The sequence below is a fragment of the Maylandia zebra genome, linkage group LG23, assembly GCF_041146795.1.
Source record: "Maylandia zebra isolate NMK-2024a linkage group LG23, Mzebra_GT3a, whole genome shotgun sequence".
Taxonomy (NCBI): Eukaryota; Metazoa; Chordata; class Actinopteri; order Cichliformes; family Cichlidae; genus Maylandia; species Maylandia zebra.
The window spans coordinates 42,045,460-42,070,110 of record NC_135188.1 but is presented as its reverse complement, the minus strand read 5'-3'; the positions used below and the strand labels follow the sequence as shown (position 1 = coordinate 42,070,110).

The window sequence follows — 24,651 nt, the reverse complement described above, 5'->3', positions numbered from 1 at the left end:
ACATGGAGAAGATAAACAGAAAAGTGGCACAGCAGCTGCTGACGTTGTGTACATCTCAAATGGGCGTATAAAATGTCTGTGTGACACAGCTCTGGGTCTCGCTTGCATTAAACTGGCTTGCATTTTATTGAAGCTCCGTTGTTAAGGTCACAGCTAATGTAAGTACTGTTGTTTCGCGATCAAGTCAAAGTACGTTATTGAGCTGGGCAGCTAGTGTTAGCTGCAGGCTAACGGCAGCTGCTCCGTGGGTCAGTATCCTCATGCTTCACAGATTCGGCTTTGCGAACCTTAAACCTTTCGTAGTTGTCCAAAAAAAGACGGTACTGTAGAATTTGAATTTACCATCGGTTGTTGTGTAAAGAGTAATAAGGCTGTCAGGCTTTTTTTGTTTTCTAACATGACCTCTAACTATAATTTGGACAATTTCAACGTGGAGGCCTAACCTGCTAGCCTGCTTTTATTATTATTTTTTTGTAGTCCACTGTTGTTTGGAGGGCTAAGACCACGGTGATAAAGTTTTCCTTTTATTTATTACTATATTGTCCACGTTTTTCAGTTAAAACGCTAAACTGTTGCCAGTGTGGTGAAAAATGCTTATTTTGTTAAAGTAATTGAAATATTTTCTTAGGAACTGTAGTCCTGAAATGGGAAAGTGAAAACCCCCCAACACGTGGACAATGGGGGAGATAATGGGGGTTGAATTCCGCTTTTCCCCAGTATTTAGGTTTTTCAGTCACTTTTACTTAAACACATGTAATTGCGCATGCACATGTATGTACATGAATAGTTTACGTTTTGTTTCTCACTCTTGTTTGGTTGAATGTATACACCATAAATCTGTTTTAAAAAGCTGTAAGAAGGTGTATTTTTGTATTTTACCCTCTTGCAGCTGTTTCTTAGATTTATAGTGCACATATTACTTATTAATTATTTTATTTGTTAATGTAATTTGCACTACTTGTGCAATTTCAGTCTTATCTTTTACTTTCTTTGTGTTTATCATTGTTTTACATGTAAAGGTTTTGCACTCCCACAGTTTAGGGCCCTCACTGTGCTTTTACACTTTTACTGTAACTATCCTCCTTATTTGTTGTGGGCTGTATTATTTTTATTGTGTTATAACACAATAATTTCCCTTGTTTCCTCAATAAGTTTCCATTGATCATCTATCTTGCAGGGTTGTAACAATATGGAGAGTGACCTGAAGCCCCAGGATCAAAAGGACTTAGACAAGTTTATTAAGTTCTTTGCACTTAAGGTGAGACACTAACATAACTTTTTCTATACATCTGTAATTGCAGGTTTCTAAATGGACATTTGAGGCTTCAGAAGTGAATAAATAAATAAACAATGGAAAGCCAGGTTTTTATTAGTGTGGCTCAAAGCACTGGAATTAAAACAATCTTTTCCAACATATGTCTCTTTCATAAAAGTGCCTGTTATATTTTGGACAGGCTTGTCAGCAATTTTCTATGGATTGTTTCTGTAAAACCAGCTCATTGTTTGAGCAGCCTGTTTCTGTATCTGTAGACTGTCCAGGTGATAGTTCAAGCCAGGCTGGGAGAGAAGATCTGCACTCGCTCGTCATCATCGCCTACTGGATCTGACTGGGTAAAACAACGTAGTCATTCTCTGTCATGATTGTTTGGCTTTCAAGTTAACTGTGGATCTTTTCATGGCATGGATTATGGATATTCAGGTTAATATTCCTTCTAGTTTAATTTGGCCATCAAAGACATCCCAGAGGTTACCCATGAAGCCAAAAAGGCACTGGCTGGCCAGCTTCCAGGCATCGGGCGCTCCATGTGTGTTGAGATCTCTCTGAAGACATCAGAGGTAAAAAAAAAAAAACAAACAAAAAACCTGCATCCTGTTTTCTTGTTTTGTAAAAACTGGGCTTTGGGATTTATCATTGTTTTACACATTTGCAACACCAGCCAGACCACATCATTAACTAAATATGCAGCCTCTTTAATGTAACTGTGTTCGTTAGTTTTTTTTTGCTTTGTCTTCCTTCAGGGGGACTCGATGGAGTTAGAGACTTGGTGCCTGGAGATGAATGAAAAGTGAGTGAATTTTGTTTTTGCTTTAGTAAAAGTCTTCTGTAGGCCATGTGGTTCAGGGTTGCTGATTTTGCTTCTCCATGTTTGCACAGTATCAGCCAGCAGGACCACAAATCTTTTAACTATAGTATCTGAATCAGTACTGTTACTGATTTTTCTCTGCCAAAACTTAGCTGTCAGACACCCGTACTAAACGTAGAGCTTTGTGAGCATCCAAGTCATGAAGAAGCTCAGAAATGCAGTAATAACCAGCAGTTTGAGTAAAATAATTTGTATATAAACAATTGGACATCACCCACTTTAATGGACAATGAGGTCCTATCCTCAAGCCTCAAGCTGAGAATTTTGACCCTCACCTTCTTGGTGTCTTGAAGCTTATTTCATTGTAGGAACTTGTAAATCAGAAGGGAGTTCTCTGTAAGTGTACTCTGGTCTATGGCTGTTTTTTTTCTCTAATGAGAACCGTAATTTAAAATAAACGAGTGTCTTGCTGTATTCAGTGAGATGTGAAGTCAGTGATTGAGCCCATAAACACATCAGTAAAGTGGGTCAGTGACGAGTGGCATTAGCTTCTCTTAAACCTCTTTAAAATCAGACTTCTTTTAAAACTAGAAGAGTCGAATGATAATTTGACCTAACTGCTGAAGTGTTTCCGTTTGAAAACTGTGTCTGAACTATTTTGTTTCTGTAGGTGGTAAAGTGAGCCTGTCAGCACCCTGTCAGGTCCACCAGCACTGTACAAAACACTGTTTTAATTTTGGTATTACTCTGTGCACCTGTGCTTTTGAAAGTACAGTCAAAATGATCAGTAATGGTCTCCATTCCCCAAGCACCACACTGCTTTATTCATACAAGATAAATTTAGAGAGGAGTATCAAAGAAAGGTAGTCGGCGAGAAGCAGACCTGGAAACACGAAAACGAGCTGCCTTGCAGAGATATTTTTAAAATCCCCTTAAGCTGCTGTATTGTAACACCTCACCGTGTTTTCTGTCTGCTGCAGGTGCGATAAGGAAATCAAGGTGTCATATGCAGTCTATAACCGTCTGTCTGTCCTCTTGAAGTCTCTGCTGGCCATCACCAGAGTCACGCCTGCTTATAAACTGTCCAGAAAGCAGGGACACGACTATGTCATACTCTACAGGTGATTTGTCCTCACTTCCAGAATGCATCATCTCACTCCTTTTTATCTTTGTGCTGTTTTCAGTCCATTCTTCTAAACTGCGTGTTGCTTCTTCTGTCTAGGATCTACTTCGGGGAGGTCCAGCTGAGTGGATTAGGAGAAGGTAAGTTTAAGACCTGATTTAAGCTTCTGTGAAAAAGCTTTGTAGAGCCTACAACTGTTAAATATTCCTTATATTGAGACAATGATTGCTGTTCTTTCTCTGATAAATTCAAAACTGCGTTGACAAAGTAGCTGTAAATGCCCCGGAGGAGTTGATGGTGCTAAACAGGCCATTCACAGTAGTTGTAGACTGCAACCTGATATGTAATGACCCTTTTTTCAGACTCATGTGATGAGGCACATGATCAATAGTGGGTCAGCGATCCTTTTAAGGGACAACAACATTAGGGCTTCAATACCTGGGACTAGAGCTGGGCGATATGAGATTTTTTCATATCACGATATGTTTTTTTCATTTCAGGCGATAACGATATCTATCACGATATAAGCCAAATAACTATATTTGTAAGATTTAAATGTGCCGTTGCTCACAAGTAAAATGTGAAATAATCAGCAGCTTGTTTTTATTTAAATATTTATTTCCCATAATAAGTTCAACATGGTAGATGTACTTAAGGAACATGAGACTTTTTCAGATAAATAAAGGCAAATATTGCAAACTACACAAAAGGCAGCCGCTAAAGCGTTTAAGTTTCAAAATAGAACAAACGAAACAGACTAAATTGTCAATTCCACTTAGAAACAAAATATTAATTCTAAAAATAAATCTTAGTTTGTTTTACAGAAGAACAGACAAAACTGACTAACTTTTGTCAATATCAAATAAACTGAGAACTAAAAGGAAATTCTCAATCTCTCCTTGTTGTATAGCTTAGCTTTTCAAACAGTTTTAACAGTTACTTTAGTCTGACAAAAGCCGAATGACGAATTAGCGCTTCCAGTCAGAGACTGAGGCTACGTCCACACGTACACGGGTATTTTTGAAAACGGAGATTTTCCGTTTTCGTTTTAAAAAATAATCCCGTCCACACATAAAGGCAGAAATGAAGGAAAACGCTGCTATGAACATGCCAAAGCAGCAGGTGGCGCTAGATTCCTAACCGTGTAGAGATGTTGGCCAATCAGAAGTCTAGAAGCCTCGGTGGGAAAAAGTAAACAAAGCTGGGGCATAGAAGCAGAACCGAGTCGTATGTGTGGAGGGACAGTAACTGTGTGTATATGTAAGCATTTAAACACTGCAGAGAGTAGAATTAACAGTATTGTAGAAATTCATTTCACAGAAACAATAACGTGGCGCACAGTGTGACGCATGCACCAGTTTATTGTATTTCCAGACTTGCTTTCGGCACAATTTACAGTGCACGCTACTCTGTTTTTTGTCAGACTTGAAATAGCCGAAATACCTTCACACTACGGAACTTCTATGGCTCTTCCGTTCGACAATCTCTCCGGCATTGGAACCATCATCTGTTTTCTCTTCGGTCACGCTCGGTTGATTTTTCTAGTCGGCACACTCATTTCCTCCATTACCCGCTGGCTGCTTCCCAAACAAACAAATGTGCGGCTTGGCACTTGTGCTGTACGTAACAAGTCACGCGACGTGACGCTGCGGCTGTGATTGGTTCGGCTCTGCGCTACTTAATTTGGATTGGCTGACCTTTTCTTTTTTTTTTTTCTTTTTTTTAAAAGAGGACAAGAGCGGCGAGGTCTATCGCGATAGCTTAATTTCTCTATCGAGTAAAAGTTATATCGCGATACATATCGTTATCGTTCTATCGCCCAGCTCTACCTGGGACTCGCCACCGTTTGCTCTTAGAACTGAAGAAGCTTCTCGGATGAGAGGTGGAAACGTCTTCAAGAAACTTCAAGTCCAGTCGCTTTTCTTTCCAAGCTCCTTAGATTACTATGACCTGGATGACCGACAACCTGACATGTAGTTAAATTTCTAGGGAGGTGTGCACCAGGTTATGTTGTACTTTCTGTTGTTCAGAGGTGTTTGTGGTTGTGCCATATGTCGCAGTGTTTTCCAACTGAAGCATCACCAATTTATGCTTCACTGGGAAATCTATGATGAAAACTGACGTGCACTTCCAGAGATACATAAGGAACAATAGTCACAGCGTCAACATAAGGACTCGTGGTAATTAACACGTAATGCACCCGCACAAGCATAAAAGTCTGCAACGACATCAGCCAGTCACATAGGTTGCGATGTGGGCTCTGCAATGGTGTACCACAGAAGTCTAAATCAGGACCAACTCGGCTCCATGACTGACATTTGTTAAATCAATACAGAAACACTGAACAACACACATCTCTCCATGTTTTCTGCTCCAGTTTGACACAGCAGTTTGATTTGCTTGTACTGTAAACATTTTTTCAAAAGTAAGCTTTCATCACTATTGTATTGCATTAAGTACTTTCACACTATAGGGCTGGTTTACATTTGCTTATGTTGTGCTTGTTTTTAAGGTTTCCAAACGGTGCGCGTTGGAGTTGTTGGCACCCCTATCGGTACAATCACGCTTTCGTGCGCCTACCGCACCAATCTGGCATTCATGTCTAACAGGTAACCAACAAATCAAAGCCACAACAGCTGTTCTTCAGAGAAGGTTCTTGTATATTTATTCCAATGGGAAACGCATCTTATGAGCAGTTTAACTGTCCTCCTCTTCAGGCAATTCGAAAGGTCGGCTCCCATCATGGGGATCATCGTGGATCACTTTGTGGATCCTCCCTGCAGCAGCCAGCGTCCGGCAAACATGGGCCATCCCTGCAACTACAGGTAGCTTCGCCACTCAGTCTGGTTTTGTCTCCCACAACTGCAGAGAAGTTTAAATGACCTCCAAGTGCAGAAGTTGAGTAGTCAGATTCAAGGTGATGCAATCCATCATTCTGAGGTCACACTTTATCTCCCTGTCCTTTATCTCCATGAGAGTCGAATCGGTGTATCAGAAGGAAAACATACAGTGTCTTAATCTAATATCACTCTGTGTCATTTGACCTCAGGCTTTCTGTTATCTTTCAGTAAAAGAAACAAATGTATACATGTCTGCCATCAGCTCAGAACTTCAACTACAAATATCTCTGTGTGTGCAGGGCTCCCGATGAAGAGGACGGAGGGCAGTTTGCAGGCGTTCAGGACTCACAGGAGGTCTGCGCCACCTCCTTCTCCACCTCCCCTCCCTCTCAGGTTAGCGTACGCTCCCTCACCCCTCGTCGTCATCTCTTTCTTTAACCTGTGGATTCTTCTCTCCATTTTCACTCCTGTTTTTCATTTCGCTTTCTCTTTTTCTCTCCTTGTCTTTTTTTTCTCTTTTCCTGTTGTCTTGTTGTGCGTTCTGTGTGTGTGTGTGTGTGTGTGTGTGCGTGCGCGCGCCTGCTTTGGCTCAGTGTGTGTGTACGCTGAGCCCGTCTCCCTCTAAACTGCCCAAGCCCCTCCCGCTGGATAGTCTGCAGCTCCCATTGGCTCCTGGACTTGTCACTCACACTGTGAGTCTATACTGACCATTGGGAGGGAGTGTGACTCTTTGTGTTTTTGTGAGACACATCCTGATTCTGCACTGAACAGATCTGTTTTCTCAGACTTAACATTTGCTTTTGGGCGTGTGTTCATCTAATCCTGTTCTTTCCATCTTCTGTTTAAATTTCCACTACTTTGTTCAGTGCACAGCTTCAGTTTGCTGCTGATCACTAGACATGTTTGATCATCCACATCACATGGCACCACCTCAGTAAATCTATCATTGTGATAGCTCAGCATGTCCCTTAAAAGTCACACAGTATATGATAAACCTGAACTCCTCCAAGCTTAATCGTTCCTCCTGTGTCTCTTCCTGTTCAGCTGTACGCCTCCAGGTTATCCTACCAGCCGACAGCTTTAACAGGAGCTGCAGAGTTTTGTCACCCTGCTTCCAATCCAAACCAGGTGATAACACCATTCACACCATCAGCAGTTAATTATGTTTTATGCCCAGAGTTTATTTTTCTCTTCACAAGAACACAATAGGAAGACAGAAACAACAGAACTCAATTAAACAAGAATCACCAGCGGCTACAATGATCTGAAGAAGTGTCAGAAAATAAAGGTTTAAGATCCGAGGCAGCCGTGGAAAGACATCAAAGCTCTCAGCTCAGTAGTTTGTGATGGAAGAGGTCAGGCATACTTTTTACACTAAACAAAAAGCTGTGTTTTATTTTAAATTTTTGAGCCAGCTGTTGAACAAGAATCTTCCAACTTCATATTTGTAGGTCATAGTAAGAGGACCTTCTTGCTGCAAGGCTATCACCGCAACATTTTAAAACTATGATTAAAGTGTTAATAAGTTCATAAAATTAGTTCGACATAAAAAGAAAACTGACACTGAAACACTGACTAGAAATAAACATGATTAGAAAGAAACGGCAGTGGACTAAGAATCAAACCCTGTGGAACTCCATTTCTGAGGTGATTGCAGGAATGCATAAAACGTCCCACTTATGATGAGGACGATGCGATCAGTGAAGCAAAGACTTCTGACTGTTATAAATAATGATGTTATGGTGGTTTATTCTCATAGTTTGATATTCTGTTTTCCAGAAAGCCTAATGAAGGACTGCAGTTATGATTTCTTCTATTTACTGATTAACATTCTTATTTCCTAATTAGCTTCTTAACCCCTGGAGGGTCTTGGGTCGATTTGTGGCTATTTTTCGGCTATTTTCAAATTTTGATTACCTGCCATTTGCACAGTGTTGAATGGAATATAGCGAAAGTCTGCAAAAAAAAAGTTTGGTCACATTTACTGTTAAAATTTCAGTATGACTTCCGGAAATTAGCTTCAGGGGCTAAGCTAGCGATAAACTTACGCTCTTGATCCTAGGGTCGATTTGTGCCCCATTGAAACCCTTTATAAACGCTATTTTTCACGGCAAAAAAAATACGGTCAAATCGATCTCGATCGGTAATGCTTCCGCTTCCGCTTGCAGTACTGGCCTTGGAGTTGTAATTTTTTTATTTGTCCACCGGGTGGCGCCCTTGCTCCACATTTGACCCGGGGCTGGAAAACAGCGGGCTGCTTAAAGAGACCTGCGGGAAATGACGCCTCTTTTCCGGCGTGCTGCCGCGGTTTCGCCCGCTGATCGTGCGGGACAATTTTCGGCCCCAGGACCGTTTGAGGTTGGATTTTTTTTTTTAAATCAACAGGAAATGACGTATTTGTTGTGACGTGGTACCGGATGTGTGTGTTGGAAAAAGGGGTCCGACGCAACATGCCCCGGTCATCGTCGCGAGTCAACCCGGGAGCATGCACCGATTCCGGGCTAGAGGAGGAGCATTTGCCGCCTGGAGACTATTTTCTGGTCCTGAAAAAAAAAATAAAAGGCGATCGAAATGACTGTTTGTGCCAATCTTTAGTCCATCTAAAGGCCTAATTATAATAACAATCAAATATTACTTCAAATGTTTTTTTGGGAAAATATTTAGTTTTTTAGTTTTTTTTTTCGTTTTTTTGTAATTTAAAGGGTTAAAACAACGAAAATATAATTAAAACTTTATATGAATATTTCAGGGAGAAGTAGTTTTAAAAGACTGACCAATTTAAAGTGAAAAAAAAAATTAATATTTAATATTTTTATTGCACTTTTTGGGCGTGGTCGATAGTGTGCATTTTATGAAATGCGCTCCTGGAAAAAAAATAAAAGGCGATCGAAATGACTCTTGGTGCCAATCTTTAGTCCATCCAAAGGCCTAATTATAATAACAATTGAATATTACCTCAAATGTTTTTTTTGGAAAATATTCAAGTTTTTTGTTTTTTGGTGCAAAAAAAGCAGTGCGCTCATGTGACGAAACCGGGATATAAAGGGTTAAAATCCGCGAAATGTAATTAAAACTTGACATGAATATTTCAAGGAGAAGTAGGTCTAAAAGATTGGCTAATTTAAAGTGGAAAAAAATATTAATATATAAATTTTTTATAGTGCTTTTTTGGGCGTGGTCGATTTGTGGCTCTAAGACCAATAGTGTATGCATTTTTCTAGGACCCTCCAGGGGTTAAATAACTAAACAATGTCCATCAAGATTCTTGTTTATGTCCTCTCATAACCCTGCCATTGCTTCTTCTCTAGGTCTTGCATGCTGGGAAGGAAGGCGGGGCTCTGTTGATGCCTCCTCATGGAGCAGATGTTCATCTGACAGTAGAGCATGCCCCCAACACACCGAGCAGCAGGTGATTGTCCGCTGGCTTTGCATTAACCAGTGAAAACTGTAACCTATTTTTATTCCCTGAACTCCAGTGTTGGTCCGTAGTTCCGTTAAATCATTTTGAAATTTAAACTTCCTGTCTTGTCCCTCTCTCTCCTCTCAGTGGCGATGATGACGGCTTGTCGCAGAGCGGAGAAAGACGCAAAGAAGAAGGGCGGAGGAGCGTTTCTCCCTCGGACCCTGTGGAGTCGCTCAATGCGTTCACAAGGAAGGTCGGAGCCTTTGTTAATAAACCCAGCACACAGGTACGTCATCTTAAGCTGCTTTTTACACCGATTTTAGTTTCTCACCCACCACACTGAACCCTGCTCTGTGTGTATCTATGTAGATAACAGCAGCCAGTCTGGACCTGCCATTTGCGGCGTTTGCTCCTCGAGGCCTGGACTCAGAGGAGAATGATCCTATGGTAACTTCAGTGTTATGGTGGACAAAAATAATGCTCCCAAATGTCTTGTCTTGCACAACAAGTACAGTTGAGGTTCACTTTAAGGCTGACGCCTTTTCTGCTGTGCGTGTGCGTTTGTGTTCAGGTTCACCCTCCAGATTCTCCTCCCTGCCCGTCTCCCCTGCAGGGCAGCCTTCATTCTCAGGGCTCAGAGGGGTCAGGGCAGCAGGACGACTTCGTCATGGTTGATTTTGTATGTAGTTATTTTTTTTTATTAGGGGAAAAAAAAACAGTGCACAGCTGGGTTCAAACAAAAAAAAAAGTCCAATTTAAAGCAAAACAAGATTCCAGGTGTTTTATTATGAAGCTGAAGTGGTTTCTCTTCCCGTCTACCTAGCGTCCGGCCTTCTCTAAAGACGACTTGCTGCCGATGGATCTGGGCACCTTCTACAGAGAGTTTCAGAATCCTCCACAACTGGCCAGTCTCTCACTTCACATCAGTTCCCAATCGATGGCCGACGACCTGGTAAATACCTTCTTATTTGCAATTGTGTTGACGGCGAAGCTTTTGGCGCCTACAGAATTGACAGCACGGAAATGAATCTCAGTAGTCACGTGAGTTTGCGTTCTCCCTCCGCAGGACTCGCTGCCGGAGAAGCTGCGCGTCTATGAGAAAAACATAGACGAGTTCGACGCCTTCGTGGACATGCTTCAGTAGGCGAGGAGTGAGGGGGGCGAAGGCTGAAAGTAGAGAAGGACTTCCTGAGGAGACAAAGACAAAGAAATGGACACTGAAAAATGAATGAAAGGGAGAAGCAGACTGGAGGCTCCTCTGGTTGTTTGTCCTGTGGAAATTACTCTGACTTAATCACCGTGTTTCAATGTGAAATTTCCCTCTCCTTCCTGTCAAGCACACTTAACAGCTTGTACATCTTCACTGTAAATACTATGTTATCTCCTGTGACACTGACACACACACCCCTTTGTGGTCCGGTAGGGTTGATCCAACTCAAAGGTCTTCATTTTCTCTGTGGCGTAAATCGGCTCTCATCTTCAGTGTTTAATCAAATCAGATGATCGTGGCGTTTTCAGTCACTTCAGACAACCACCCACATCCGAGGACAGGCTACCTGCATTCTTGAGAACTGTAGCTCACCGCCGAACACTAAAATCACCTTGCTGATCATATCTGAGCTGAAGCTGACGGATCTACAAGTCGAATGAGTACGTTTCACATTATGAGTTTTCTCTTTAAAGCCAGTCTGGACAAATAAAGTTGCACATGGCCTTGTAAGAGGATTTCTGTGCTCGGCTTTACAGCGAAGGCGGCACTCGCTTCAATGTCCCTCAGCAGGTTTTCCCAGCTGGTCTGGGGATTTAAACTGCCAACTTCAGCATTTGCAAATGTCCCCAGTGGAATGTAAAGTGAATTAACTGCTGTACAGAAAACATTTCCACGCTTCAGTTTGCTTTGCAACAACACTCAGTTGCCAGTTAAACCACGTACTCCTAGCTGAAACTAATACAACATCCCACCCCTGCGATAACACGTCGGTTTTTGTTGAAACTTAACGATCATTTTGAAGGTTGGTAATTGTGAATCAAGGGGAATAATGACCCCCCCAGTTCAATCAAATTTACCACCATCTTAAATCGCAGCCTTGAAAATGACCATGAGGTTTAACCAGCCCCAGTTTAATCAAGAAGTCAACATAACCTGCGTGGATACTGGATTTTATTGCAGGATGTTAGTTTGAGCTTTCCAGTAGCCTGGTGTTTACCGTGCGCTCTTCGACATGCTTATGTTTATTTTGATCTTTTTTTGATTAAAAGAGGGAAACATTTCCAGTTGTCTTCAGAGGGTAACATCCATGACTGTTCAGTTTGGTTGAAAGCTTTAAACTTTTCTTTTGGTGTAGATGTCCCAATAAAGCTCTGTACAAACTACATGGCAAACCTGTGACTCGTGTCTTCAGTGGCTGGGATGTTTTACCAGGATCCAGAATTACCCAATAATTCATAATTTAAAACTTTATATTTTTTAAAAATATATACATGTATAAATATAAGTGCGTAATATAATAGACACTTAAAAAAAATTTCTTTTTAAGCGTAGCAGTTATCTTGCCATTTTAGTGTAACAGCACCTGTAAACACACTGCAAGAATTTGAGTTGTGACAAAGTATCCTGAATTTCCCAGAAGTACAACCTCAAGAGAAGCTTTCAAAACCTCTGAGACAAGATGGGGAGAAAATTTTAAAATTGATTTTTAGTTCTGCCATCCAGGAGGGGCTCAGAGTAGAGCAGCTGCTGCTCCACATCGAAAGGAGCCAGCTGAGGTGGTTCGGGCATCTGACAAGGATGCCCCCTGGGCGCCTCCTGGGTGAGATGTTCCAGGCATGTCCCACCGGGAGGAGGCCCCGGGGCAGACCCAGGACACGCTGGCGAGATGATATCTCTCGGCTGGCCTGGGAACGCCTTGGTATTCCCCCGGATAAGCTGGAGGAGGTGGCTGGGGAGAGGGAGGTCTGGGCCTCTTTGCTTAGGCTGCTGCCCCTGCGACCCGGCCTCGGATAAAGCGGATGAAGATGGATGGATGATTTTTTATACAGAAACTACTTTCAGCTGTGCCACATGTTTGAACACTTTAATCCTGGCTGTAAACACTACTTTGGGTTAGAATTGAACTGAATTTCAGCTTACAGAACATGTTAATCAGGATGGCACTGGCAGAAACAACATCTTATGTGTTGCGAAATTAAAGCCAGTTTAGACAAAGCTTCAAAATATGCGCGTGTAGACATGTGATGACAGTTTCCCCTGGTTGTCCAAGATGCCGAATGACTGGAAGTTGCAAGCAGAAAATGAAGACCACTTTTTCAGAATTCTCAAATGTAGTTTTATTCTTGGTAGTTTCTGGATTTCCATCACATACCTGCAGGACTGCAAAGGGTCAGAACTGTAAAGTTAAGAGTAAGGTAGTACTTAAACAAATACGTTTCATTCTACACTTCATATTTCACCAACGCGCCACAGGCTTTACAGCTGTGACCAACTTCTTAGAGAGCGCCGAGTCGTTATGCTGCTACCTAAAAAGGGCCCTTAACCGTTCAAATGCTTCACTTCCTGTGAACAGCTGTCTGGAAGGCTATGGAGGAAAGCTGCTCAAGTCGATATCAACTCTCCCAGACAACGATGACGTAAATTTCCTAACGATGAATATTTTCTAGGGTTAGCCACTTAAACATGCCATTACTTTTGAAAGCTCTGAGCTGCAGTAGTCAGAGGACATTTCCCCCCAGGAAATGCTAGGGTGAAACGAGAAAAGAATAAAAATAAAAATACAAAAAAATAAAATAATAATTTCACAGGAGACAGGCAGTGATTGCCCAGTGTGCATTTCCACCTCGTTCAGTTGCTCAGTCCACTAGAATTGTCCTGTCCCCACGTCCCCCCCCCCCACTGTAGCTCCTCCTGAGCCCGACTGTCCAATGAGTTTGTGTAGGGCGACTTGGTGATTGAGTCTGGGCGCGACGAGACCGGTCACATGTCTGGGAATGGTTGGGAAAAAAAATAAAAACATCCGAGTAGAAGACGTGTAACGGTGATGAGACAAAACCTTTTACTCTTATCCCACTCCCGTCAATACAGGTAAAAAGTCTTTAAAGCAGATGGCCAGAGTCCTCCTTCGTCATTCATATCCAACCTGCTCCAAGTCAGTTGAATGTAGGTGGAGTAATGTAGTTGGTAGGGGGTTGTGGTTGGGGTGAAGCCAGCATCCATATGCACTACAGATCAGAGCAGGAGGAAGAAGAGGGAGTGTTTGGAGGAGGTTCAGGAGTTCAACTTTTCTTAATGGGCTTGATTTTTAATTTTTAAAGAGAAGGGAGGTGACGGAGGCGAGGTTCAGGCTCAGGCAGTACTCAGAAGGTCCTGTATGGCTTTCTGCTGCGTCTCATTGAGTGTCGATATGCACTGTGTCCACAATCCTGCTGAGGTCTGGAAGATATGACAAGAATATGTTTAAATGCTTTGCAGATTACCCAAAGTAGATTTGAGGGCTGTGTCTACATTTCTGGGCTTACCTGCACTTGACGGATCACGTTAGCGAGCCGCTTGCTGCACGCGTCTTCGCTCTTGATAGATTCATTTGAGACGCCGTCGGCTATGATGAAGAAAATTTTAGGAAGATTTGCGTTCTCTGGTCCGAGGACAATCGGGTTGTTGCTGTGGAGAAAGGATTGAGAGGTCAGGTGTGCAGGGTGGAGGTGGTTCATAGACAGTCAGGAAAATGAAGTCTCGGTACCCTACCTCTCAATGAGGTCACAGAGGAAGTCAAAAGTGTGGACCGCCTCCTCTTTGTCCTCTTTGAGCGGTAGCCAGCTGAGCCAGTGGGGAAGGACCTCGTTAACGTTGACGCACTCTGGTCGGAACCTCATGAGCTTTCCCACAGCAGAGACGCAGTTCTCTGTAGCGTTGACGTTTTCCTTTGAGCGCGAGTCAGCTGCCTGGATGACTCTGACCAGCAGGGGGAGGGCCTCTGTGACGAAGAAGAAAGACCAGAGCACATCATGTAGGTGTCGCTAAACAACTGAACTGCCAGCAGGTAAAGTAAAGACCAGGTCATACCTGTGCAGAAGGGGCGGTAGTTCTCGCCTCCGAACTGAGCCATGACGCCGACGCCGTAGGCAGCTGCCTGCCGGACCTCGGGGCTCGTGTCGCAGAGTGACTGGATCATCGGCCGCAAGAAATATTCTGCGTATTTGAACGAGGAGGGGCTGCAGTGCTCCACCACATCGTCAAAGATGCACAGACCCCACTGTCTGTCAGCCCAGGGCCTGTTAGGACACTGAAGACAAGTGAGACAGTTTAGTAGTATTCATTTCCAGTTTCCATGTACATATGATACTAAAAACAGTGCTCAACAATCACTCACTATTAGCTGGACAATGAGCTGCAGCAGCTGCTCAAACCAAGGCAGCACCTTCTCTTTGTAACTGCTGAACACCGAGTGCAGGATGTCAGATACTTTGGTCAGAATATACACATCGTTCTCATCCTGGGAGAAGACAAACACCATGATGGCTTGGAGTGTCTTGCATCATCATCATCATCATCATTTTTGAAGGTTAACACACAAAGCAAAAATATTTACCTCATCTTGTAGTGTTTCCTCTACCTGCTCATCATAATCTTCATCCTGTCTCTTAGCTGGATAACACAAGTATGTGTTAGGATTTTGTACCAGCATTTAAAATAATCATGCCCTCATGGTATTTGTGATGTATCATTTGTCATGGGTAAAATATTTGTGTTTCTGAAGTCTCACCCTGCCTGAGCTCCTGGTTCTTAAAGTGCTCCTCCAGCTTCCCCTTCAGGATGCCGCCCAGCTCCTCAAAATGCTCGCTGTTCAGACAGCCGTCTCCCATCAGCTCTATGCACTTTAACAAACACACTTTTGTCAGTGCACAAAATAACATGGCTCACGGGGAGAGAAGGGGGAAAAAAAAAAAAAAAAAAAAAAAAAAAAAAAAGCCCAAAATGTAGCTACCTTGGCAAACGAATGCATGATTTCTGACAGGACATCCGAGTCTGGCTCTGTGCCGATGGCCTTGATGAGGGCGTCGCACATGAAGTGCCACATCTGGGTGAGGTATTCTGGCCCTCGAACCCGGGCACACTCAAGCAGCAGGGGCATGGACTCAGCTGCTGCCACCCGCACACGTGAGACAGTTAAGGCCAACGTCACCTGTATTTTCACTTAATCTGAACAGTGGAACCATCAGAGACGTTCATGCTGAAGTCTTTAACATCTAAACATGGAATCTGATCGTGCTGCCTCCTCCTGAATGTTTGAATCCAGCTAAACTATTTTAAAGGTTGAATGCCCCTGCCCCCCCAAAATCATGCAGCACTGAGTGCCCTGGAAGAATAGGAAATTGCTATATAAGAATCAGACCATTCAATTATACTGAAGTTTAAAATGTCATAACAAGAGGATATCATCATGAAAGTAGAACTTGAGCAGAGGAACCATGAGTTTCACCACCTGCTCTGTGTACTCAACAAAACCTTCCTTCAGCTCTTTGGCATAACACACCTGAGAAAAAGAAAGAAGAGGAAGAGTGAGTGATGACCACATCCACAGCTTCTCAGGACAGTCTTGAGTCTCATTTTCTTCTCACCAGCATCTGACAGGCAGTAGCCTTCTCCTCCAGGCCAGCTGTCTTGATTCCAAAACTCTGCTGGTCTCCCAGGTTGACAAACTCCCAGCCATCATCCTCTGATATGTTCTCCATGTCCTGGGCTTTAAAAGGAGAAAAGTGAAAGAGTTTTAAGTGAATCCTTTACATTACACATACAAGAATCACATATAGAAGTCCCAGCAGGCAGCACATTACTGCAATATTAAATATGAACACGTGACAGTGAGCAGATATTCTTCAGAGATTTGTGACTATTAATCTATGGACACTGATTCGTTGCAATATGGGTAAAGGTACATGGCTGCAGCCTTTATTCACCACTGGATTGATCAGGTTTAAAGCATGCTTTGGTAACTGATCATTTGAATGCCTGCAGACTTTCATTTCAGGCTTATAGAACAAACTGGACACGCATCAGAAGTCAGTGCAGGAGGCACAGGCGGCAGCTGTCTGTTACTTACTGTCAAGCAGGGCCACCTCAGGCTTGATGGAGGCAGTCTTCATCAGGGGGCCCATCACCACCGGCAGATACTGCTGGAACTCCTTTCCCAGAATCTTGCACATTCTCGCCCAGGCTGAGATCATGTAGGAGATCTAAACCGAGAACAAACCATAGCAGCTGACTGTGTGTGACCACCACCTTGAACTAGATAGTTTTAAGTTTTGTTCAAGTCGTCCTACCTGGGGATCATCATCCTCCAGATCGTTGAAGTCAGTCTGGGTCTTGAGGAGCAGCTGCATTACAGCCGATGCATCTGGCATGAACTAGAAGGGCAGAGAGAAAGATGTGCGAATATGAGGGTTAAAGCTTAATTTAAAGGGAATAACCTTGAATTAGGATCTTGGCTTTGATGGTCAAAGTATACCTTCTCCTTGCCGACAGCCAGGCCGATGAGACTGATGCACTCTATGGTCTTGCCGCGCAGCAGCCGGAGCTCCTTCTGCACGGCGTTTTCTACAATGTGTTTGAGCGAGGGCATGAACATGTCGTAATATGGCACAAACTTCTCCTCTGCGGTGTCGGCCACTGAGGCGATGGATGTCACCACCTGCTCCAGCACCAGCTTCGTGCCCTTCTGGATCAGCTGAAGGTTGAAGAAATGATTTGTATGAAACAGACCACACACACACACCGACTTTGTGAATGCAGGGTCTCCTCGAACACTTTACTGTACCTCCTGCAGCTTGGCAACCATGATGACATGAAGGTGCTGCACCAAGTTGTCCAGATAAAGGATGAGCAGCGATTTAGGACAGTCCTCTGTAAAGTTTATGAGGGCGGCGGCGGCATGGGCCTGCACCCGAGGGTTACTCTGGTCCTCCATGGTCTGCAGCAGGGCTGAGATCACCTAAAACGAATAAACAAACTGTCTTTGTAGCCATGAAGAAAATGAAAATGCTTGCACAGCTGTTTAAGTCACTTCAGATACCTTATCATGGAATTTCTTTTGGAAGGTGGGGGCAAAGTCTGTGGCCATTTGTCCAATAGCATTGCAGGCGGCATACCGCACCCTTGGGTGCTAGGAAGGAGAAAAAAAAAAAAAAAAAAAAGTGTAAATGATTAAGAAATGGGAAATGATGCGACTAAACATTGATCAACCAACCATTAAGACAGTTAAGTAAACTGAGTGGCACTTTTGTACAACGGCTGCCGTTTCCTTACAGGGTCGGCGCAGAATAGGAGGACAAAGCTGACGATCTCTTGGAGGATGGCCTCCATCTGCTGGTGGCAACCCTCACCGATGGCCGACAGCGCCATTAACCCAGCATGGCGATACTTCCAGTCAGCTAGCAGGAAACACATAATTGACACAAATTTAAGCACTTTAGTACCAAAGCAGCTGTTAATTTTGCTGTATGAAAACAAATGGTAGCTTAATTAAAGTTAAATCAGTGCTGCAGTAATGTGCAGCTTTACTTACGATTCTGCAGCATCTGCATGATATGCTGTTTGATCATGGGAAGAATGATCTTCCCTCCCAGACCACAGGCAATTCGATCAAGCGCGCTCTCCCCAGCCACAGCGTTACTGGTGAAGCACAAGAAACATCCAGGAACTTATGGACATGCACACATCTACTGAACTTCAGAGTACTTTAAGAAGTAGGGGACGCAGATGCTGTACAGACCCTCAAAGATGGAAATATATTAGTGCATCAGGACGTACCTGTCAAAGTCTTCATCTTCCAGCTCATCTGCCATCGCCCACTCATCATCATCCTCGAGATCCACCATCATAGCCAGCATCTGAGGCACTAATAAACATAACAGACTTCTATCAAAACTACTCCACTCATCTTATTTGGGCACATCATTATAGAGGCCGCTGAATCAAACTCTTACCACTCTGTGCTACAATGGCCGTGTGTTTTCTTAGCATGGCCGCTGCCGTCTCTGATAACGTGACGATGACTTCCAATGCCAGCTGCCGTTGCATATTTGTAAGGTTGGTATCAGCGCACAGCTGAGGAGACAGGACAATTGCACATGAAACGATGCCTCGAGTCTTGATCAGTGGTAAAGAGATATTCACCATTTAGAGGTTGCAGCTTACCCTCAGACAGAGCTGCAGTGTTTCCTCCAAGTTGGGTCTCAAGTATTTGGGTGCCGTGTCTGCAATTTCCACCAGAGACTTGAGCACAGAGTCATCTCCCTGGTAACATGACTCATTCACTGCCTGATGGGTAAATCAAACAAACAGGTAGGTTTGTAATGCAAATATATTCAACAGGTGTGGCAAAGTTAATGCCACATTCTGTCCTGACTTCCTCTTCCACCTTTATGAGTCAAACACAAAATATGCTACTGCAATAGAAGATTTGCTACAGGATCCAAGATGCCCAATATTTCATAATGATGCTGCATTATTATAACCTGCAGGAACAAACGCTACCAAACACTTGCATGTGTATTTGCTTTCACATGACTTCAATAACCTCTCAATGCAGAGACTGTCGTCAGAATCGATCATAACAGTATGAAAACATCATGTCACTCCGAGTAAGCAGTAGACCATTTACTTTGAAGTTCCAGCCTCCATTTGCAGATATCCAACATTAAACTTTAATTAATAGATCTTAAATGACTGATGCTCTTAGTGCTCAGAAGCCATTACCGGTGCAAAAACATAAGTACTGACGGGTTCCGTATCTACAGTACAAAGTGATCTGATCTGAAATCACAAACACACCAATGTGTTATAGCTTACCTGCAGGATTCCCGGCAGGAGATCAGCAAAGTGTTTCAGCAGAGCTGTGTTGCTTTCATTGGACAGAACAAAAGATGCTGCAGCCCGAGCCGCCAGGGTACGAATCTGTGAGATTAATTTAAATACATAAAAGCAGCTAAGAAAGGGAACTGAGAGGTGTGTGATATGAAAGAAAGATCCACACAAAGTTAAATGACATCACGTTTCAGCTACCAGGCCATGCCCCATCCTAAAACCTTACCTGTGGGTTTGCCTGGTCCTGCATGCACTGAACAAGCATGCGCTTGATAACTTCCATATAATGCTGCTGCTGGTTGCCAAAGATTCCTGGAAAGTTCCTAGAAAGATATCATTGGAAGACATCAGTCAGCCATCAGTGCATCCGCCTGAGTAAGAGTTTGAATTCATCATGCAACAGGAGCTCACCAGAATATGTGCAAGGCAGCTTCTCTGAGGCCGACATTCTCAGCGTTGACAGAATCAAACAGAAACTTGAGCACCTCTGGCCACTGGTTATTCCCATCGTCATCTACATTAAACAAAAACACCAAACATTCCTCAGTAATTTCCACTTTGAATGTTATTTGATCAACATCTGAGAATTTCATTAATTACCCATGAGAATGTTTGCCCATTATTCCTGCATAACATGGGAAATACTGAGTCATGGCTTATCCATAGCGTTTAATCAACAGCCACCAGAAGAGAGTGAGAGAGAAAAAATAAATAAATATAAAAATCACCGATCAGGTTCCGGGACAGCTCGGCTGCAATGTCGCAGATCTTCTTGCGGATGGTTGGGGAAGTCTCTTGTTGGATGCCCGTCAGCAGCTCTGTTTTGATGGCTGTCTGCATCTCCACGGTCAGGCCTGGGTAGATCTCCTCAAAAGAGGAAGACAGCAGCCGCCGCAGCAGCACTGCTGCCATCTGTTTGACCTGTGGGGGCAAAAAAAAAATTATTAAATACAATGCTGCTTTCAACATGACGTCATACCTAAACAGTCATGTCAGACACCCATACACAAGTGTTCCTTTTTCAGCTTAGTTGGGCAGTTGGCTTACTGGACCAGCTAGTTTTATAGTTTATGCTCTCTATTTAACAAGTGTTGTGAAACAAATAGTTTCCTTCTGCAAAGACATGTTACCCGTTTGGTAAACCAAAACCTTTAGAGTGAGTGGTCATTAAGGGGAATAAAAAAAACAAAACCAGACCGAGTGTCTTAGAATGGCAGAGTCACTCTCCCTGGGCCAAGCACCTCTCTGCCTGCTCCCATTTCAAGCCTCTAAAAATATCAGCCTTGAGGTAAAGTAAAGCAGAGGAAGCATGAGGACCCAAGCAGCTGGTGGATTCAGAGTAAACATGACTGCCTGAATGCCAGAACTGTGACTCACAACAAGCCGTAGTCAGGCAGCGCCGAGGCCTCACATGTGATAGCCGGACTACATACTTGAAATGCCAGCAATGTTGCATCTTTTAGAGATAAAAGGTATTGCAGGCTTCAGTGTCACGCATTGCATCACTCTTTCCCATGTGTACTGCCATCTGAATGGGTAATAATTACGACAGATAGACATATATAAGAATATTTGGATTTAATATTTCACCATCCTTTTATTAGATTCTGACAGAGGCTGGAGCGCATCCCTGATTACTTTGGATGATGTTTTTCCAAGTTATTGTGTGTATTAAAACCCACTCAGTACAGTATTCATATAGGGCAAAAATGCACATAATCCATTTATTTAGCATGTAATGTCTCATATTAACTGTGACACAGCACCCGAAAAACCCACGGAGATGTGAACGAGTGAAAAACAAATTTCATACACAACATTTGTTGACAACTTAAGATTTTAAAGGTGAAAGAATTACGTCAACTTTGTCTGACCTTTGGCCTAAATGGTCCGTTTTTGGGTGTGTCAAGACTTCATTGAGCACAATACAACAGATCATAAATGTCTCAGATGGGCTCTTAAGTGGCCAAGTTTTTGAAGTTCCCCTGCTTCAGGCTGAAAAAATTCACCATGTCATGCCACAGATATGTTCACAATCCGTGTACAAACCTCCTCTGCAGCAGACGCATCTCTGACAGCTTGTAGCAAGAATGTGATCTTATTCTGGCCTGGAATATTGTCGTAGGTCTCCTGAAAAGAAAATGAAAGCACCGCGGTTAGGATCAGACAGGCCATGCACAACATGAATTTCTACTGCTAATACAGCATCATGTTCCCTTTACTGCAGTTACAAAGAAAACCAAAAAAAAAACCCCCAAAACAAAACACTCAAGCTTAAACAGATGCTGTGGTCAAAATAATAAGGACTGTCCAGTGAGGTCATATCAGGGATTACCTGAAATATAAAGGCAGGACTGAATATTCACTTTTCCCATTTTTACTGAGGGTTAAGCTACAGAAGCATGAATATATTTTCCTTATAAAAATGGCCAAAAAAAAAAAAAAAAAAAAAAAAAAAAAAAAACCCACAGGAAAATACATAGACATCTGTCAGGTAAGGTAACACTCTGCCTCAACTCACATTGTGTTTCTTTGCATAATCGCACCCCAAATGTCCAGTTCTGAGCCAGGAAAAACCCTGTACATCACTGATGTTTGCTATAAAGACAATCAGTATTTTAATCAGCAGTAAAAGTGTGACATTTGTGCAAGTGTACCGAATATGGCTATAAACTGAACATGAGCCCTAATGGGCTCATACACAAGAGCCACCCATTTATTTTACCACTGTTATGCTGGTTTACCCAAGTTAAATGAGACTCCACAGGGATACAGTGAAACCTCTGGTGTGCGCTCTGGTAAAAGTCACTATGTGCATGTAGTTTCAGCATCCCCATCATGTGGAAGGATCGAATACAAACTCTTAACACAACTGCACGGGAGAGCCACCTTCAATGATTCCCAAACTGACAAAATGAGACAGGGAGGAGCACAGATGTGCCAACGGCTGGGCTAAAATCAAATCCCAAACAATTAGAATCAGAATGACCAAGCGCTCAGGTTGAGCAACCCTTGAATTACCTGCAAATCAATCTGCAAAGTCCACTCCTCTTATAACCTGACTTGAACTACTGCACTAATCCATTTGTCCACCTAAAGCCTAAATGAGTTTGGTTGCCACACAAATTCAAATGCACTTCATGGCTTCTCACAATACCACCACTTGGATGAACTAGTGATGGGATTAACTACAAAAAAATTAAAATAAAATAAAGGGTGACTAACTGTATCTTTCAACTGTTAAAATGTGAGTTTAGGTCCCATACAGGTGGATCAATTCCTATTATGCGAGTAAAAGAGAACGGGAGGAGTTCCTATAAAGGATGAATTCCAGTGAGCTTAGCATCCCGGCAGACAGTGTGAGTTTATCAAAGAAAAACGCTGACTGGTAGAGAGAGGCGGTGTGTGATAAGATTCAACCACCTCATCCAAAAGTCGGGGTGCCGGAGAGGGAGGGGGACGCTGGTAACAATGCTCTGAGGCGACAAGAGGCTAATAATGGTGGTTGTGAGGGGGGGAGAGTGAATAGACGAGCTAGACACAGCCTAAACAAATCCTCTGAGAGAAACTAATCCGAGGAGACGAGCCTAGCTACTGACGTGTCTGAAACTGAGATGATCAACTTCACGAAGGGAAACACGGCTGCTAGTTTAAAACTGTCTGGTTAAGACTTGACTTTTAGTTAACACGACCGGAGGCCATTGCATAAGTAATCGCCCCTTTGAATGAACTACCTCACCATCTACAGCCTATCCCTTTGATGGTTTGTTTATCACCGCAGCAGTAACTCAGCATATGTGCCACGTTCAGTCTCAATATTCCGCTTTAATATTTTAGCAAGCCAATGTGCTGAACCCTAGCGTGCTAGCTAACAAACCTAGCAGCACTGTGGGTAGCTCATTAGCTTGCTGCTACTTCCTGTACTCTACAGGCGCCACTGTCAGCTGGAGGTTTGGAGGCTGGTTCCGACAAACGGGTCCGTTCACTTTTTACCGAACAGCCCGAGCTTTGCCGAGACACGTACGGCTACATGGTGTCATGACAGCGCTGGTATCTGTGACATCGAAATTATGTCCACGTATAACTACGCAACATGGTGGTAGTTAGCGTTAGCTGACTAGTACTCGGCTTCACAGCGCACGTGGGCTACCGAGCTTGACGTGAGAGGCTGCGCGCGGCCAGGATGGACAGCTAAGTGGTTAGCTTCTGCTAACTTGGCCACACGACTTCCAGCATTCGCCGAACTTGTCAGCCACTAAAAACTGTTTTTTTCCTCGTCTTACCTCTGCCTGTTTCCTGACGTTGTTGTCAGGGCTCATCAAGTTACCCAGCAAGAGGTAGAACTGCTGCTGTTCCGCCATTGCAGTGAGATCCAAAAAGAGCAGCCGGGTGGAGGAGCGGCGAAATGAACCCGGCAGACCCTGCCTCGGTCACACAATGCTGCTAGCGTCTTATTGGCTAGCTTTATCGACCTTACTCAGGGGTCATTGGATCGAAGACCTTAGGCATGCGCTCGCCATTGGCTGGCACGCACTCTCTGTGTCTATTGGTTGAAATCGACACAGGGAACGTGAATGCGTTGTTTCTATTAGCTACCGGTGAATTACTAAAGCGCGGGAGTTTATTGCGTCATGGCTGAGAAAATAGAAACAATCAGAGCAACAGTTCATCAACACGTTATCACAGCTAAAAAAGCAAACAGGTTTACTCAGTTGGATATACTAAAAACTGCGATTAGATAGGACTGAACGATGAATCAATTCCCCTTTATTTTCTAAATAACAAGATTGAAGTAGAGCTTTGAGTGAAGACTTTAGAAATGGCATGATTTGGTAATTTTACAAAAGAAATTAAACTTAATGCTTTCTCAGTCACTGCATATTGTTAGAATTAACCACATGAAGCCAAATGCATCATAGTTCATACAGGAGTTTTTGAGACCTGTGATTTTTTTCTTCTTCATGAAAGCCTAAATAAATTGCACAACAATGCCAGATGCAGATTATAACTCATAAATGCAAAGTAATATTTAATTCATTTTTTTATTAGTCAGAAGGTTCAAGGAACAGTCCAGGTTTTTTTTTTTAAAAATACCATAAATAAATAAATAATTTTCTGGCAATTATTTTATGGTTCAGGCTTTATTTATTACGTTGTAATTTCAGGAAAAAAGTGCTATAATATGATGATGATGATGATTAGTATTATATGCAGATCATAAAGAATGAGAAGAAGAAGAGGCAGAAAAACAATACACTTGTTGCCCTATTAGATTTGTAGCTGATTTGTCGTTGTTTAGTTTTTTGTTCTGTCATGTTTCCCAACATTCATTCATTCATTTAGTT

General features: G+C 42.9%; 2 protein-coding genes across 3 annotated transcripts; one reads left to right on the top strand and one right to left on the bottom strand.

Annotated features, from left to right (window-relative positions):
* The first annotated feature begins 5 nt into the window (after positions 1-5).
* On the top strand, positions 6-11,823 carry atg13 (ATG13 autophagy related 13 homolog (S. cerevisiae)). 2 transcript variants are annotated; one of them, XM_004575371.3, is made up of 18 exons: positions 6-158; positions 1,178-1,258; positions 1,531-1,611; positions 1,717-1,836; positions 2,020-2,066; positions 3,065-3,205; positions 3,307-3,347; positions 5,720-5,816; positions 5,925-6,032; positions 6,347-6,440; positions 6,641-6,739; positions 7,092-7,175; positions 9,356-9,456; positions 9,595-9,736; positions 9,820-9,897; positions 10,022-10,129; positions 10,274-10,402; positions 10,517-11,823. In XM_004575371.3, exons 2-18 carry the CDS (start codon positions 1,190-1,192, stop codon positions 10,592-10,594), a joined length of 1,617 nt encoding a protein of 538 aa, XP_004575428.1. In that variant the 5' UTR covers positions 6-158; positions 1,178-1,189; the 3' UTR covers positions 10,595-11,823. The 2 variants fall into 2 exon arrangements, with proteins under 2 accessions (XP_004575428.1, XP_004575429.1); XM_004575372.3 differs by lacking the exon at positions 6,641-6,739 and having other exon boundaries at positions 7-158.
* A 929-nt stretch (positions 11,824-12,752) lies between these two features.
* On the bottom strand, positions 12,753-23,752 carry kpnb3 (karyopherin (importin) beta 3). The gene is made up of 26 exons (XM_004575370.5): positions 23,590-23,752; positions 21,356-21,436; positions 20,035-20,227; positions 19,718-19,820; positions 19,533-19,629; positions 19,292-19,396; positions 18,638-18,760; positions 18,427-18,547; positions 18,251-18,338; positions 18,006-18,112; positions 17,747-17,871; positions 17,514-17,603; positions 17,259-17,432; positions 16,950-17,168; positions 16,765-16,848; positions 16,545-16,677; positions 16,063-16,184; positions 15,881-15,977; positions 15,429-15,601; positions 15,207-15,318; positions 15,033-15,088; positions 14,814-14,936; positions 14,507-14,726; positions 14,189-14,417; positions 13,963-14,104; positions 12,753-13,876 (listed from the first exon to the last, which is right to left on the bottom strand). Exons 1-26 carry the CDS (start codon positions 23,665-23,667, stop codon positions 13,790-13,792), a joined length of 3,282 nt encoding a protein of 1,093 aa, XP_004575427.1. The 5' UTR covers positions 23,668-23,752; the 3' UTR covers positions 12,753-13,789.
* Positions 23,753-24,651: the final 899 nt, after the last annotated feature.